Genomic DNA, 14,757 nt, shown 5'->3' with positions numbered 1-14,757 from the left:
CTGTTGACATAAGTACAGAAAAACAAGAAGTTATCCCACAAGAAGTTATCCCTTTCGTGTGAATGCGATTTGCAACGGGTCGAGTCCGTCGTTTTACGCAGCATATACATAGGTGGCATTGTTTCTGAAATCAAAAATTTTATTTCGCTCGGAAGCGGTTTCGAAGCAGATGAAACAGTCATAGAATCGAGTGGCTAACACACGGAACGAAAACGATATTAGGTTGCTGTTACTTTAATAAAATCACTAGGCCTCGATTTCTCCCTACCATAATGCCAACATTATCTGCTCCTTAGCCCCTCAAATTTTTTAAATCTAGCCCAAATTCATTCAATGTTCTTAAAATTGAATCTACATAAAACTGTTTATCTAGATTTTATAAAATTTTGAAAAAAGCTAAAAGGAGCTAAAAAATTTCTAAAAAAGCTAAAAAAAATCTTAAACCTAAATCGCAACGGAGAAAAAAAGCTAAAATGGCAGCACAGCTCACATCCATTTATATTTACAACATGAACTCTAAAATCATAATTTTTCACCAAAAAAAAAGTTGTGGTAATTTCTTTAAACAAAAATCGCCATAGCAGTAATAAACATGATGGATCGACCATCGGGGCTTAGCATGTACCTGCGACAGGTATGTATGTCTGCCGTAGGAGGCGACTAAAATAGTTACCAAATTGATTCAAGCGGTTGCGTACCGCAACCCTTTCAAGGGGTTGCCAGCGCAATATATAGTTTCTCCAACCCAGTTATCAACATCACCTACTCGTAGCGAATTCTGTTTCTTTAACAGCCGAGGCTCCGGCGACCCCAAGTGGCGCATGGATCTAGGGGTTGCACAGTGTTTCGTGTAGAACAAGCTAGCTGGACAAAATTATTTTATGAGATTTTCCGTTTCATATGCAGTCATTTATTACAACTACGTAATTTTTTTCAGGCACATGTTCTTTTTTTTTATTTTTTTTCCAAAATTTTACTTCATAAGCATACATTTGCTTATTTCATATACAGTAACTAATGTGAATAAGTGACATAGATCCAAAAAAATTTAAAGGACTTAAGAATATTACTTTATTGTACTTAAATTGAACGGACTACAAATCTCAATACTCTAAAAAATTCCGAAAAAAATTAAAATTTTTGATGAAAATTCGTCGAATTTTTCAAACAATTTTTAAATATAATTTAGTTTTTGTTATAGATCGTGACAAATTTTCTTATAGGAAATTAGTTAAAATAAATTTGCGAAAGCGAAGATTGTAAGAATTGTCCAAAAAGGGGTGTCTACTTATTTATGTGAGTGACTGTACATATGTACATACATATTTTGTATTTATTTGAGTATTTATTCTGGCACTACAATTTTTACAAAATTATTTTATAGTACCAGTCAGGAATGTAAAAGTGAATTACAATAATAATAACAACAATGTAAATAATTAAATTAATTATGTGAAAATAACTTATTACAAAAACTTAAAAGTAAAATATAATACAAAGTAGAAAAGACAATAGATTCAAATTAAATAAAAACTGATCCAACAAAAAGTTATAGGGTAGGTTATCTTTTATAATTATGTTATTATTCGCTATCATCACTTTCATTCGATGAGTCACTTGTGGAATAGTCATGAGCATCAGCAACACTACTGTGAAAGCTTGAAACAACTGGGGTATTTATTGACTCCTCAACATTATCCGGGGACAGTAAATTTAAGACTTCTGAAGTCATACTTTTAAATTTTTTCTTAGGTATCTCCCTAAAACTGTTAACTAAAGGATCCGATGTTATAAGCAACATATTCATAAGATCTCTATTCGTGGCTTCACGCGACTGCTTTTGTGTGTTATCATCCCTGAATCGTCTCAAATCATTGTTACGGGCTTCCTGTGCTTCCTCAGAAAGTTGACCAATTGGTAAAATTGCTGATTTTATAATATCAGTACTATGCACTAAGATTTTATGAATTGTAACAGGTATATTAAAACATGGATAGAGATCTATGTATAGTTTTTTAGTTTCGACCGCAAATTTTTCAAATCTTTGGATATTTATATTGTACCCAGATGCTAATGCGCGAAGGAGAGTGTCGAATCTTTTGATGAGCGTTACATCCAATCCCGTAATCTCAGCACTAGCCTCAGAATTTTCGAAAAACCTACGAGCAGTGTTGCCGTCATTGGTATTGCCGAAACCTGGTTTTGGTTTATCTACTATCAATCCAAGTACACTTTTAAATTTATTCTGGATTTCGTTGGAACGTAGCTTTACACTCTCTTTTTCTGCCTCATTCCTAGGCTGCCACTTTTTTACTTCGAGGCGATAACTTATATGAAGCAAGCATTCAAAACATCTTATCCATGCATGGAGAGTAGACAAACCAAAATCAAGATTATCTCGGTTAGGCGTAAAGTCCCGTAACTCATTATTCATATCTTTTGGAGTGGCACCACCAATATAACAGACTTATCTTGTTTGGTTGATTTTCCGACAGGGTGGATAAATGATGTATATTGGAATGATTTTTCGTCATCCCTTGTCAAATTTGGTTTTGAAACAAACCGGTTTCGGCGTTGTGCCATCATCAGTGTCGATTTTCGTTCTGATATGTTGTTGTCGTTTGTCCTGTATTTATAGTTCGTAGGTATATGAGCAGGCATTGTCAAATTGATGCTTGTGTATATATAGTTATGTGTATGTGCTGTGTGTTCATTCAGAACCGAGGGTGGTTTACTAATCGATTTGTGTGGCTGACTGGGGTAGGTAGAAATTTGTGATTTTAGTCGTTTGACCTTCTTTGTCGGTTTTTTGTTTTGGTGTGTTAATTGTTTTGTGTTTATTTGATGTTGTGTGTTTGTCTGTTGTACCTCTGCGATTAAGTTGTTTCCTGTAAACAAGTTTTAAAGGCTCGAATATTGTGTCAGAAATTGTGTTTATCTGTTCGTTTATTATTCTACCGTCGAATGTTTTCTGTTTGTAGATTTCCATGTTTTCGAGTACGTTGAGACGTCGGCCCTTTTCTTGTATGTGAAGAACCCTAACTGTTTTTTTGATGTTTGCTGGGGAACATTCATTCTCGACCATGTGATTCGCGAAGTTAGACTCGGGTATAATGTTTGGATTCCGTATTTTTTTGTTGTAATCTCTAATATGTTCTCTGAAACTCGTTCTTATTTGCCGTCCTGTTTGTCCTATGTAACTATGCTGGCATCCGCAGGTAAGCTTGTATACGCCGTGGCTGCTAAACGGATCCTCTGAGTTAATGTTAGTTCTTAGTTTTCGCCCTAGATTGTTCGATGTTTTGAATGCTGTGTTAATGTTTTATTTTTTAAAGAAGTTTGCCAATTTATATGTTGCTTTTCCAGTATATGTCTTAGTCGTCCAGCTATTATTTTCCTTTTCATTATTTCTTTTTGATTCTCCATTTGCCCTTCTGAGCTTATCTACTAGTGCTTTTTTATATCCGTTGTTTGCAGCGATATTATATATGACCTCAAGTTCTCTCTTATATGCCTCTTGTGTAAGAGGTGTTCTTTCAAGTCTATGTACCAAGTGCCTTAATGCTGCATTTTTATGCTGTTGAGGGTGATTTGAGGTATTGTGTATTATTGTGTCGGTGGCCGCTGACTTTCTATATATGTCATAGTTAAATCTTTTGGCTTCTTTATCAATATTTATCGTAAGGTCTAGATAGTTGATTCCTCCGTCTTTTTCGGTTTCCATTGTAAATTTTATATTTCCGTGCTGCTTGTTGAGGTACTCCAGTACAAGCTTTTCGTTATTAGTAGTTAAAACGCATATTATGTCATCCACGTATCTAATATAAAATGATACGCCTAATTTGGACTTCAGCTCCTGTATGTACTTTTCTTCCAGATTTTGCATGAACACCTCCATAAGAATTGCTGATGTGGGGCTTCCCATTCCAAGACCGTTTGTTTGTCTATATATTTTATTGTTGAATTGAAAATAGTTTTGATGTAAAGTGGTTCTTAGCGTATTTGTGATTTGCATACTTTTCACTTTGTTTTTTGTGTTATGAACTATTGTTGAGCTAACTATGTCCAAAGTCTCCGATAGTGGTATAGATGGGTATAAATCTTTTATGTCAAAAGATACCAATTTGCTGTTTCTTGTTAGCTCTACGGTCTGGAGTCTCTCTATTAGTTCTGTTGTGTTAGCTATTGCATATTCGTTCCTTAGCTCCAGAGTATCTATCAATATCGTTTTTTAAATATTTGGACAGTTTGTAACATGATGAGCCTCATTGGCGTGTCCGGCTTGTGGATTTTTGGTAGCGCAACCAGTGGAGGAGCCGAAGGGTTCATTTGGACCAATCTATGTGCCATGTTAGAATCTACTATATTGGTTGCATTTTTTATAGCAACTTTGATTTGTTTTTGGTATTCATCTGTGGGATCCTCTCTCTTTCTACGACATTTCATTTCCTCTATGAGATCCTCGGTTTTGGATATATGTATATTGCCCTTTTTCGATTAGCACAGTGGTGTTTCCTTTGTCCGCTTTCGTTGTGACAATATTGTTTTTCCTTCTAAAATCAATTTGAAACTTTTCGGCTTTGTATTTAAACCTTTTATGCATGCAAGGTTTTGTCAGTTCGGTTTAAAATTTAAACTAAAATCTATTCAAAATATTTTCAAACTTTTAGAAGATTAAAAGTTTACCATAAAATTTAAATTAAAATGTACATGTAATACTACCAATCACATTTACAGTTTTTGCAAATGGGAAAATATGTTTTGCGCCACCTTGTTTCGTGTTTAAGTACGGATAAAAAGCGGCAAAGCATCGGCGCTCTCATATGCTAGTTCACTTTAAATACGAGTAGTCACGCTGGGATTTTTGAGTTTTGGCTTCTGTGAATGTAACTTATCCCCACGTGTACTCAGTACCAGCGTTCGGACTTTGCTATCATTACAGTGAATCTACTTCGATTTTATCATGAAAAATATGATCACTGCATACTGCGAAATACCAATCACATACTACATTTGGCTTATGGTCTTCATTCAATACTATTATACTTATTTTAATAATGACATACAACGTGATTACATCAAATCATTCGCATGACAGTGGAGCTAAACTCGAGTGTACCCGATTTACAATATACGGCAGAGGACTGTCTTTCTCGATACACTCCCCAAAAACCTGCGGACAGAAACAGAGGTATGAGGGATTGGAGGAATGTCATTTTATCTTGTACATAATGTCTCATTGCTTACACTACTACAATTTATCTTCTCAACTAAAGCGGAGTGAAAATTATTTAGTACGAACACTGTTCAGTTTTGTTTGTTGTGTTTTGGGGTCCACTTTGCTGGGGAGCTGAGTCGCGCTACCTGCTTAGTGGCTCAGTTTAAGCTTAACTGTGTTGACGTATGGTTGTGGGTGCGGATGTGCGGTTGCGCATTGACAACAAATGCGAACGTGTTCTTTGGTAGTAAGTTTCAATTAAACTTTATAGGGCTTGTTTCCGGCCACGATTTACAATAAGGCAAGTGTTTATTTATAGCGCGACTATCATGTTGTATACTTGTTAAAGATATGTACATATGAATGTACCTAAATAAAGAATTGCGCAAGCAAAACATATCTACGTTCGTATGAATGTATCAATTAAAGTCTGGGATGACAATGGAGCCGTATAACTCAATTCTTTCGTCGATATTTGATTCCGGTGTTGTTGCATGCGAATAAATATTACATATCTACTTATATAGATATCTATGTATATATATATATGTGTGACATGTACATTTACTTGGTAGATAATTACGATACGACTGTTTTTTGCCGCTCAATAAAATTGTATACAACCTACCTGTGATCTGCCTGGTTCTCAGTGTTGTGTTTTTGATTAGATTACTTTTCATATTAACATTATTATATGAAACCACTTGAGTGAGGGGATGTGTTTTAGATGCAATATTATTATTTTTATAACATCAATTGCTGTGCTTATGTGAATACATCGGAGACGCATGCGTAGCTTTTTGACCCCCGAACGTAAATCAATCTGGCACAAAGTCAAACAACATTGTCTACAATAATAACAACAAAATACCTGTGTAAATATGCATATTCACACAATTCTACGTTTTTAACTACCTAAGTGTATATGTATGTATGAATATTGCAAGGTAATTGACCTACATAATTTTTATTGTTGTTGATTTTGTGTTGTTAAAATTGGTATTTTTAATACATACTTTTTTTTTTGTTTTGAATTCAACTTTTTTTAAGGTTTTTTTCTATTGCTGTACAACGGATGGTAATTTGCAGTAGTTTTTTTTAAACAAGTACAAGCAAATTCTATAAGTTTGAAAACATAGATCAAATGTAGAAAAAAGTCATGACTACCAAGTACTCGTGAAGTTCGATGTAAAACCATACAGTTTTAAGTCTAGAAATCTATTTTTTTTTTTTTTTAATTAACAAGACCTTGCCCACAGATAATTAAACCAGTGAGAAGAGCTTTGCCGGCTTCTTTTCGGTACTGACAATCGATACCGTTAAGTTATTCTTAAATAGCGCTAAACCATCAATACCCATATAAATTGCAAACTGAACCAAGAAAAACTCCACCACAGAACAGTATCTACTCGTAGCGCTAAACTCATCAAAAGTCTTTGATACTCATCACGTTACTGCAAGACTTGGAAAGTCCTACCCTTCCTCCCAGTCGCAAATTATCTGTGTGGACGGCAACCATCGTTGAAGTTCAGGAACGTAATATCGACACCCAGAAGAATTAAACAAGGGGTGTCGCAGGGTGGTATACTAACCCAGCTTTTGTTAAATTTGTTAAATACATATACAAGATCGTTTCCCCACCCGAAAAAGTTACCATTGCGCCCTCCGCCGATGACTGCACAATAATAACAATATATCCTGATTGTACATACATTTTGGCGAGCATACAGTCGTAACTGTACCTGGAGTTCAGAACCATAACAAAATACGCAAGTACCGAGCTGGATGTAGAGACAAAGAAACGCTCGTAGCCACTTAAAAAGATATTGGCCAGCCGCTTGTATGCTACGTGTCTTCGATATGGACGCCTAGCCTAAAATAAACACACTGGAGGGAACTGTGTTGTCTTCTTAGGTCTCCAGAACATCATCTAATATTGAGGAGAGAAAACTCTGAACTGAAACTGAAACCGAACAACAGTCCTGCTATATACTCACAAGCCCGGGCATTCAAACAGACATCTGATTGAAGAGGCTCCACCTTCAAGAGCTTTTGGAGTCATTTTAGTAAGCTTTCAGATACACCGACAAAAAATCCGCAATTTGCTATGCCAATAAAAGCCCGATAAAGACCGTTCTCAAAGACAAATTCCCTAAACTCGTAGTTAAGGAAAGCAATCTCGCCGGGGACACGCGCGTCACTCGTGATGCAATTTCGATTCGCATTCTATAAAAGGTTAAACTTTACTAATCCAGAATCAACCCCGAAATATCAAATATATGCCCCGCTTGTAAAGTGTCCCAACATGACACTCACCATCTTATTAATTACAATGTGGAACCAATGCCCGTAGCACCCATATCCTTTTGGTCCAACTCTGTTAAAACTGCAAGTTTCCTGGGAGTACCGTCAAATGATATTGATGAAAATTTTTGAGTGATCGCAAAAATCGATTAAAAGCCCACACCAGATTGGAAATGCTCCAATAACAAATCGACATGTTATCGATGGCTCTTCGGTAACAAAACGATAACATGCTGATAACAAACCGTTAACTCATCGATGAAAGATCGATAGATTATTGATAGCCATTGTTATCGATAACATGCTTATAACGATGACTCTGTAACACACCGATAACTCATCGATAAAAAACGTTAAACACGCCCATATACCGTCGATAACAACCCATAGCTCATCGATAACAAACCGATAATTCATCCCTTCCCTACCGTTTCGGTTTCTTACCTTTTCTTGCCTAGCCTTAGCTTCGCAACCGTTACGATAACCAAAAGCATTGTTTTTATTCATCCTATTTGTTTGGTTGATTTCCCCACAAATTTGGTTTGGAGACAAACCGGTTAAGGCGTTGTGTCATCTCCAGTGCCATTTGTTGTTCTGAAACCGGTTTCAAAAATCAAATTTGACAAGAGATGACGAAAAATCGTTCCATAATATATCATTATTATCATTTTGACCCCAATCATTCAACATGAATTTTTCAACTCTCTATTGGACACATCTCTAGTTCAGATCAACGATGCGTTAAATTGTAAGAATAAGATTATTGATTTGGTATTTGTTGATGAGTCTGTGGGTATCACTCTAAATTGTCTTAATCAAATGTGTTACAAAAATTATTTAACCAGTTGTAAATTTCAGTTTTTTAGTAATCCGAAAAAATGTTATAGTTTTGTTAACCCTAAGGGGAAAACTTCTGGATTTCCTGCTGCCTTCACTGTTGGTTGTAAGAATGCTAATTCCGATAATGATATCGGGAATTTATTGCAGATTTCTTTGAATCGACGTATTCATCTAAATCATTTCAAACTGGTCAATATCCGTATAAATTAGAAAGTTCTAATTGCATACTAAATCCTGTCACTGATAACAATACTGTTCTTCAACTCTTTTGGATTTGAATCAAGTTTTTTCTACGGGGCCTGATGGTGTTCCTAGCTGTGTGCTTAAGTACTGTGGCGTGAATCTATCAGAGCCGATTACTAAATTATTTACGCTATCCATTAAACCGGGTCTTCGCCATTAATTTGGAAGAAGTAATTTATCACCCCTTTGCACAAAAAAGGTAGTAGATCTAATATTGAGAACTATAGTGGTATAGCCAAGCTTTCAGCTATCCCTAAAACTTTCGAACAAATTATTACTCGTCTACTTCAGCACATGTGTAGCTCTTTACTATCGTCTAGGCAGCATGGTTTTGTACCTCGAAGGTCAACCACTACCAACATGCTAGAGTCTACCTCTTTAGTGATGGACGGATTTTGAAACGAAAGGCAAATTGATGTGATTTACACCGACTTCACTAAAGCCTTTGACTCTGTCAATCATGAACTTCTAATTTTTAAACTTGATTTTCTTGGGTTTCCGAAGCATTTACTTCCCTGGCTTGGAAGTTATCTCGTCAACAGGACTCAGCAAGTTTTGTTTAAAAATTGTCTTTCAAAGAAGTTTAATGCAACGTCTGGGGTTCCTCAAGGTAGTCATTAGTGTCCATTACTTTTTACCCTGTTCATAAATGATTTACCAAAAGTCAATGCGGATGATGTTAAAATTTGCATGCATACGTGCCCTCTGAGTTATCCTCTTTCCATCTCTTACAGGCCGACTTGGACTCTTTTCAATGCTGGTGTACAGCGAATTTAATAGATTTAAACTGTTCTAAATGCAAGCTGATAACATTTCATCGTGTGAAGCCAATTTTGGCATCTTATACGTTAAATAGCACGCTCTTGGAGCGTATATCTGTTGTAAGTGATTTGGTTGTTCTCTTTGATCCGAAACTGTGTTTCAATATGCATATTTCATCAATTGTGAACAAAGCAACAGGGGTACTTGGATTTGTGAAACGGTTGGCCAAAGAGTTTGATGAACTGTATCTCACTAAGCTCCTTTTCTCATCTTTAGTACGTCTAATACTTGAGTACTGCTCGTGTGTCTGGTGCCTGCGGTATCAAAACTATATACATCGAATTGAGTCAGTTCAAAAACAATTTTTAATTTTCGCCTTACCTGGGATCCTAACCTTCATCTAACACCATACAAAAATAGACTGCTTCTTATTAGTTTGCCAACTTTGGAAAGCCGAAGAATATTACTTGGGGCAATGTTCCTGCACAAGCTCATCATCGGTGAGGTAGACTCCTCTTACCTTGTCAGTCACCTAAACTTCGCTGTCCCTAACAGAACTTATAGGCACTATGTGCCCTTCCACCTATCAACTTGCCGACACACTTTTGCTAAAAATAATCCCTTGCGGAATTGGTGCTCGCACTATGTATAATGATTTGTATAATTGTATCAGCATGGAATACTCTTTTACTGCTTTGCATAATTCAATACTCTCATACCTGACCTGATTGTTAGTTAAAATAAGAACAAATTTAATTCTCTTTTTGTTTAGAGTTGAATTTAATTCGTAAAGTTCTTATGTATTTAATCCTAATGTTAGGTTTTAAATTTACAAATATTTTGTTATTGAATTATATTATTTTTAGTAGTCGACTGAGTTGTGTCAGTTGTTGACTTGTTATTCTACTACCCTTTTTCTTTCTTGTCTTCTTCTATTTCATCTTCTTTACATTTACTTCTTTTCCTTTGTAATTTCACATTCTACCTTATACATATGTAATCGATATGTTTTCTGTCTTCGTCAATTTTCTGTCTGCGGATTTGTTACTATTTAGTAAATTTTTTATTCATTCCATTTGTTGAAAGCATTACAAAAATTTCGCCATGGGCGAAATGCCGCTATTCGAGCAAATGGCACATTTAGAGTCAACTCAATTTATTGTTTATTAAGGGCATGCCCACGACTAAATTTTAAGAGCGGTAATTTTCTCAAAATTGGCCAAAGATATGAATAACATTTTCTAAATCACATCACGATTGAGGTCCCATTTAAGAAGTTGAATTTATATGGCTAAAGAGCACCAAGAGTGATCAAATCTGTCTGCTTAATTAATATTAAACATAATTTTTCTGAATTTGGTGTTATTCCATTTTTTAACGGAGCCCCCAGCTAATCACTTTTCAAGAATACTTTTAAGGTACACACTCCCTATTTAGAGGGGTTTGATAAGTTTTATTCATAGTCCCCTCTATAGCGGTATCGGTCGGAAATAGGATCGACCTTCGTCGATCGAGTCTTTACATTTCGTTTTGTTACTGTGCTAAATAGTCGCCAAATGTTTGGTCCATAAATAATGCAGTGGTTTGTCAAACACTCCAATTGTATTTCTGCCATGGAAAGCAACTCAGTGAAAACTCATGTGCCTCGCAGATGCCGCATCGCGCCAATTTGTAGGAAAAAATTGGAAGAGAAGCTCGGTCTTAAATCTCTTTGGAGGTTATTGCGCATTGTATTTATTCTTATTATAAATAATTAGTTAAATCGAAACACATTTCAAGGCTTGTTTCACTGCGATCGACACACGCAACAAAGGAGAGCAAGTTGCTTCTTTTCTAGAGAGAGTTTGAAAACCAAGTCGATCCACAGAGCGGGTTTGTGTTCGCTTTAACCATGGCGGGACGATACAAGGTGGCAGCATGGTGACATACCTACAAACATAAATAAAAATTCCATGTGCTTTGTTTTTGTAAATTCGATGGACAAATGTCAAAATCGTACTGCGCAGGAAGTTGATGTATCAAATCAAATAAAAAAAGTTTATAATCAGCTGTCCCATGCTGCCACCTTGTCTCGTTCCGCCATGGCTTTAACAATTTGAAAACAAACAAAATGTTGTGAACAGCGTTTTCGGCTGAAAAGGTGGGTTCGATTTAAAACTGGTTTTCAGCTCTATAAACAGTAAAGCATTTCAATCTATCGTTGATTTTCGTCAATTGATGACCAACAAATGAATAACTCCTACAATAAATATTGTGGATATCAAATTAAATTAGCGGAACAATTTTAGAAATGCGATACATGCGTATATTTTTGTTTATTTTTCAAGCATATGTACCTATTAGGGACTCCAATTTTTTTGATATTTGCAACCCCGGAGAATTCGGGATTTCACATAAAAGTCCTGGAATCTCGGGACTTAACCCGGAATTTAGATATATTTTTATTTTTGCTTCTCTTGCCAATATGAAAAAATTTTCTTTGGAAAGTTTATCTATAATATATATAATCAATAATCTGTGTTCACTATAAACATTTTTTAAGATTTAAGCAGGAACTTAAAGGTTTTTTATCCGCGAAAAATAAATATAATGTTTAATTAATTTCGAATAATAAGTATCAATTATTGTCGCATAAAAACTCATTTGAGCATTTTAATCCAGCATTTTTTAATACTTTTTTAGAATATGTGAAATAAAAAGCATTATTTGTGTTTCTGAGTGATAATGAAGCATTGTTTCATACAATTTTACTTATGCGTGATTTTCATTACTTCATAGTGATTTTTTTTAAACCAAATTTGGCACAATGTTGGCTAATTATCGTTTGTACTTACTGGTAAATTTGGTTGTTCTTTGTAGTCAAAAAGGACGGCAAATGGATTTGACCTTGTATGACACGCTGTTTTCATGATATGGCCAAGTTTGTGGTCTAATTTGACCTAGTGAAAACCAAGCATAATGTTCCAAATTTTTCATTTGCATAATAGCGGATTTATTGAAAGCGACCCAACTGCAAACTCGAGAAATTTATATTTTGCATAATTTTTGAACATCCAATTAGACCATACGATAAATTTTTAGACCACATAAGTCAAGGAAACGTTTAATAACATAAGTATGCACCTTTGTGTGTAGGTACTGCTTTTTTTAAATATAATAATAAATTAAAAACATGCAGCATCCGTTCTGGCTTAAAATTTCCAACATACTCTTTTTATTTGTTTGTGTATAAATTAACTCAAATGTTATTTAATTAAGATTGCATTGAATATAAATACAAGGCGCGATATACATACCTCCGAGGAGATTTCGACCGAGCTTCTCTTCCAGTTTGTATCGTGCTACTTCTTAATTATTCCTAAAAATTGGTGGAACGGGACGTACATGTTTTATACCGACTCCGAACGGTATCTGCAAGCGAATGAATTTTCGTTGGGAAGCTTTCATGGCAGTGTGTGGGAATGTTTGTGAAACCACTGCTCAGGGGCGGCCCTGCTAGGAACATTTTTTTTGTCATTGAAACAATTTTTTCTAAAGATTTTGATGTGGCTTTTCCCGGGCCTTTAACCCACAACTTTCGTTGTGGTAGGCGTACGCTTCCATCAGACTACAGCGGACGCTGTCAAAAATTCCGGGATTGATTAGCTTGCAAACCCGGAAATTTTTACGCCGTAAAAAATCGGTATTCCGTGATTGGATACCCTAATTTGCTTATTATTATAATACTTTGTGCTTACTCATAAAATAAACCAAAGAGAAACAAATTATTTTGCGATTAAGTTGTGAACTCGTTTTCAAGTTTTGTTCAGGTAATAAATTGTACCAGCAATACAAATCCGGAAAAATAAAACAAATAAAAAAACATACCGTGCACGTGAATAAACGAAATTTCATTTACTTAGTTTGTGTTAAATAAGAGCTGAAGGCTTTTAAGTTTTTAACAACATTTTTAGTTTTTTTGCAGTAAAGGTGCTCAAACTATAACTATACAAATATGTTCAACTGAGATGGAGGTCAATATAGTTAAAACAATAAATATTTAAATTGTAACTGTAAACATAAACATATTGTTTAGAAACGGGTAGGGGTGTTGACTTTTTTTATTACGTCAGAAATTTGGCAGTTTTCTTTACTTCTGCCGTAGATTCGTCTAAATATTTAAAATATTTGTATGCGGTATATATCATATAAACGACCGATCTCAACCATTTTTTCAGACAACAATATATACTATATACGTAATTGTTTTGTGAAATTTTAAGCTTTTAGCTTTTAAAATGGCGTAGAAATTGAGTAATGTTTCTTATTTGAACAATCGGTTGTATGGGTCATAAGCTATATATACAATATAGACAATAACGCCCCGATTCTAGTGTGGTAACAACATTCTTCACCACGGTAACAAAATCATGTGGCAACTTTTACGCCCTTTTGGTATTCTACCCGCGAAAGTAACCGGATAATATTTTACCCACAAAAGTAGGTGGTTACATCGAAATAACCACACAACAGCTGTTGTTTAGAAAAAGGCAAAACTGAAAAATAAAGAATTGTAAGCGCAAATAAGTAAAGATAATAGTAAAAAAGTGTTGCCTCTTGCTATACATATTTGTTTAAATTATGTACTTTCACAGAATAAATTACAATATACCTACATATGTAGAAACTTATCACGCACAATATGCATATACACATCGTCCCGTTTATTCGTTAACCTCGTATCTACAAGTGAGACATTTTCGCTAAAGCGAACGCGGTTGCCACACCATGTTTTCATTTGGGACCAAAATTCATCGAAAAAGGACCAAATTTTTGTGTTATTTTATTAGTATAAAATACAAAATTTTAGGATGTTTCCTTATAAAATTTTACTAAACATAGTAAAGACTTTCCTTTAGTTCAAGTTGAACATACAAATATATGTGCATGCAACCAAAAATGGTACTATATTTTGACATAGGATAAGTCTATGTCTTTCACCAACCAAACGTTGTGAACCTAGTTTTGGTCACAAAGCTCTTGGTTCTAGCATTATGTTGTCAATTGCAATGAAATAAAATGTATAGTGCAGTTAGGTTTTAGTAAGAAACGGTTCAAAATTTGCGTTCTGGTGTTGCCGAACTATGTATGTGGAAAACACAGTAAATCATAAATGAAACTAGGCAATTTTGGTAGTGCTTCTTTAGAATTTCTTTGTATAAGTTTTGAAAGTGTAAAGCTTACGGCAGAGTGCTCGCTATAAGTTATGCTAGGCGAGAAGCAATTTTTATTTTCATATATTTTACATAGTGTTGTATAACCGATCGAAATATCTAGCCGTTATTAATATTATTATAAAACAAGATTTTTTTTTGATTAGTCGGTTATTTCATCAACAATTAACGACAATG

At 34.9% G+C, this 14,757-nt stretch overlaps 1 protein-coding gene across 19 annotated transcripts in view; it reads left to right on the top strand.

Moving 5' to 3' along the window:
* LOC137239890 (protein rolling stone) overlaps window positions 1–14,757 on the top strand; it is a 195,700-nt gene that overhangs the window by 77,412 nt on the left and 103,531 nt on the right. For 8 of the 19 annotated variants that reach the window (XR_010949525.1, XM_067765669.1, XM_067765682.1 and 5 more), the window contains exon 1: window positions 5,387–5,519. The exons of 1 other annotated variant lie outside the window; for it this stretch is intronic. Coding sequence is in view for 1 of the 18 variants with exons in the window: in XM_067765683.1 (XP_067621784.1) it covers window positions 5,445–5,465 (21 nt within the window). In the remaining 17 variants the exon portion in view is untranslated. Of the gene's footprint in view, window positions 1–5,333; window positions 5,520–5,793; window positions 6,094–13,154; window positions 13,177–13,218; window positions 13,381–14,757 lie in introns of those variants that run through there. 10 more of the 19 variants (XM_067765684.1, XM_067765670.1, XM_067765671.1 and 7 more) reach the window with 9 other exon arrangements.

This window comes from Eurosta solidaginis, chromosome 2 (genome assembly GCF_040869045.1).
Source record: "Eurosta solidaginis isolate ZX-2024a chromosome 2, ASM4086904v1, whole genome shotgun sequence".
NCBI lineage: Eukaryota > Metazoa > Arthropoda > Insecta > Diptera > Tephritidae > Eurosta > Eurosta solidaginis.
Note: the sequence above shows the minus strand (reverse complement) of the source record. Positions and strands in the feature narration are given on the sequence as shown.